Here is a 3,009-nt window from a genome sequence, read left to right as displayed (position 1 = left end):
AGAGAAGCCAGTGCCTTCCCCTTTAAGTACAGGGGAAGGCTGAATCAGACCTGTGTCCTTACATTCCCGCCTCTGCCTTGTAACTTGACCCAATCCTGGGTCAACTATGTTACCATTGTTTTGGTTTCTTAAGACCATTAACTGAATAACATTTACATGCTCTTTGACAAATGCTGTGATCTTATTAATGATGTAAGAGCCAAATGTTGAAAGTAGACTAGTGATTCCTCAGGCTTCTGCCACGCTAGACCAGCCAGCTTCTGGGGTGTGGCTGGAGCAGGGCTGGAGATCTCTGGAGTCAGAGTCTTTTTGAGGATTAGTTCAAGCTGATCATCTGGATCTGGATCACCTCACCAAGTTGAGGGTTCTTCAGAGCTGGCCTCAACTCCAGGGTGATGCCTAAAACTTTAATAGGGGCTGAATTTCTTGTTTATTTGTGAAGTCCACATTTAAGTCTTTTGAAAAGCCGTGACCCCCATTTTAAATATCATCCTCACAGACTAACAAGCCTGAGATCCAACAATAAATATTCAAAGACAACAGAACTAGAGTTACATTCACAGTAGTGCATTGAGTTTTTCTCTCTAAAAAAACCTCCTTTATCAGAGATAGCCAAATCAAGACTAATGCATTGGTGGAATACTCACTGTGTTTATGAATTTTAGATGGGTTAAGTAGAGAGAAAAGATAAATGCTCTAGATTACAAACAAATACTTTATAACATTTCTGAATATCACAGATTTCTTAATCTGGGTTAGCAAACATTAAAGTGTTTTTCACAAAACTATAATTTCAAAGTGAGTTAAGCCCATTTGGTAGGGAGAGTTTTGCACCCGATGCAGGGCGAAGGGAAGGAGGGCTACCCAGTCTCCGCCAGTCTCTAAGGTCAATTTAGTTAAGGTCTCTTTTAGAGTTCTACTCCTTCTTTCTACCTGTCCTGAACTTTGGGGTCTATATGCACAATGTAATTTCCAATCTGCCCCAATGAATTGTGCTATTCCCTGACTTACCCTAGACATGAACGCTGGTCCATTATCTGGCCCTATAAGCTAAGGAAAACCATACCTTGGCAGGATCTCTTCCAATAATTTCTTTGCCACAATAGTGGCTGTCTCGCTCTTGGTAGGAAAGGCCTTCGTCCACCCTGAGAAAGTATCTATCGGCGTCCTTAACTAAAGACGCCACTGCAGCCACAGTCCTTAAACAGGGGGGGCCATCTGGCCGCTATTGTGTGCAAGCGTTTGGACAAGTAGGCCACTGGTCTTTTCCAGGGTCCTAGCGTCTGGGTCAGCACACCCTTGGCTACCCTTTTACTTTCACCCACAAACAGGTGGAAAGGCTTAGTAATGTCAGGAAGCCCCAGCGCTGGTGCTGACAAGAGAGCTGGTTTTTTTAGAGTTTCAAATGCTTGTTGATGTTCAGGGGTCCATTGAAACTCACTCTTGTCTTTGGTCAGTTCATACAAGGGCTTAGCAATTTCTGCAAAGCCTGGAATCCACAATCTGCCAAACCTCGCCAACCCCAAGAACTCTTTCATTTGTGTGGGGTTTTTAGGTGGGGGTATGTGGAGGATGGTGTCCTTTCTGGCCAGAGACAACCATCTATGTCCATCCTTGAGGATGTATCCCAAATAAGTAACTTGGGGCTTACAAATTTGAGCCTTTTTAGCAGAGGCTCTGTATCCCAACTTGCCCAATGTTAGGAGTAGATTTTTAGTTCCCTGAAGGCAGCTTTCTTCAGAGGTGGCTGCGATCAGGAGATCACCAACATACTGCAACAATGTAACGTCTGGGTTTTCCCTCCGGTACTCACCCAAGTCTTTATGCAGTGCCTCATCGAAGATGGTAGGGGAGTTTTTAAACCCTTGAGGAAGTAGAGTCCAAGTCAGCTGCCCGTGAATGCCAACATCAGGATCATGCCACTCAAAAGCAGTCATTAGTACCAGGCTTTTTAACAGGGAGCAAAGGAGTGTTCCAGGCAGACTGGCAGGCCCTTAAAACGCCCAGGCATGTGGGTATTTCTGGAGCCACCAATGTGGGCACCAGGAGTTAGGGGCTCCTTGCAGGCCAAAATGAATCTGGGCCCTCATTTTTGATAAAAGGTCTCTCCCCAGCAGGGGGTAAGGACAGTCTGGGATAGTCCATGAATACTGTTCGGTCCTGGTGGCAACTTGGACCCAAGATCGCTTACTTGGCCTCTTGGCCTCTAATAATACCGAGTGTTGAGCCCCAGTGTCCACCAAGAGGTTAGTTGATTTCCTCTCCACCTTAAGAGTTACCCTGGGTTCGGGGAGGGATTCCGAACCCCATCCTCCCTAATCACTATCTTCCCCAGCGAATAACACTTTAGGTGTGCTTTTTCTCCAAGGGCAGTCTCTGAGCCAGTGTCCTTCCTCTTTACAATAGGCACATTGATTCTTACCTATTGGTGTCCTGTGGTGCTCTGGGTCTCTTTCTTGTCCTCTTCTTCCAGCAACTTTCTTTAATTGGTGGTGGCGGTCCTCTGGCTTTGCAGTCATGGCCAGCAACACTCTAGCTAAATCTCTATTTTGTCTTTTTTCTGCCTTTACTTGTTTTTCCTCAGCACTGTCCCTGTTATTGTACACTCTTTCTGCTATCTCTACTAGATCTTGGAGAGTCTTTTCTCCAAGGCACTCGACTTTTTGTAGTTTTCTCTTAATGTCGGGCGCAGCCTGGTTAATGAAAGCCATTACCACAGTTGACTTATGATCTGCATGCTCTGGATCGAACGGGGTGAACTGTCTGAAGGCTTCTATCACCCGCTCTAGAAAAGCGGCAGGGCTTTCATCTGCCTCCTGCCTTATATCATATACCCTAGTCAGATTAGTGGGCCTCTTAGCGGCCGCTTTGAGACCTGCCAATAGAGCCTGGCGATGGACCTTGAGGCGCTCCTTACCTTCTCCTGTGTTATAATCCCAATTGGGGCGGATAAGGGGAAATCCAGCACTGATGTCAGCGGGGTTTATGGTGGGTACTCCTGTCGGACCA

General features: G+C 46.2%; 1 protein-coding gene across 1 annotated transcript in view; it reads right to left on the bottom strand.

The window, feature by feature from the left end:
* Positions 1-3,009, bottom strand: part of LOC115274686 — a 28,924-nt gene that overhangs the window by 24,529 nt on the left and 1,386 nt on the right. Inside the window, 3 exon segments of the mRNA XM_029918103.1 lie at positions 1,067-1,213; positions 1,215-1,947; positions 2,044-2,998. Coding sequence (XP_029773963.1) covers positions 1,067-1,213; positions 1,215-1,947; positions 2,044-2,998 — 1,835 coding nt within the window.

The sequence above is a fragment of the Suricata suricatta genome, chromosome 2 (genome assembly GCF_006229205.1).
Source record: "Suricata suricatta isolate VVHF042 chromosome 2, meerkat_22Aug2017_6uvM2_HiC, whole genome shotgun sequence".
Classification (NCBI taxonomy): Eukaryota; Metazoa; Chordata; class Mammalia; order Carnivora; family Herpestidae; genus Suricata; species Suricata suricatta.
Note: the sequence above shows the minus strand (reverse complement) of the source record. Positions and strands in the feature narration are given on the sequence as shown.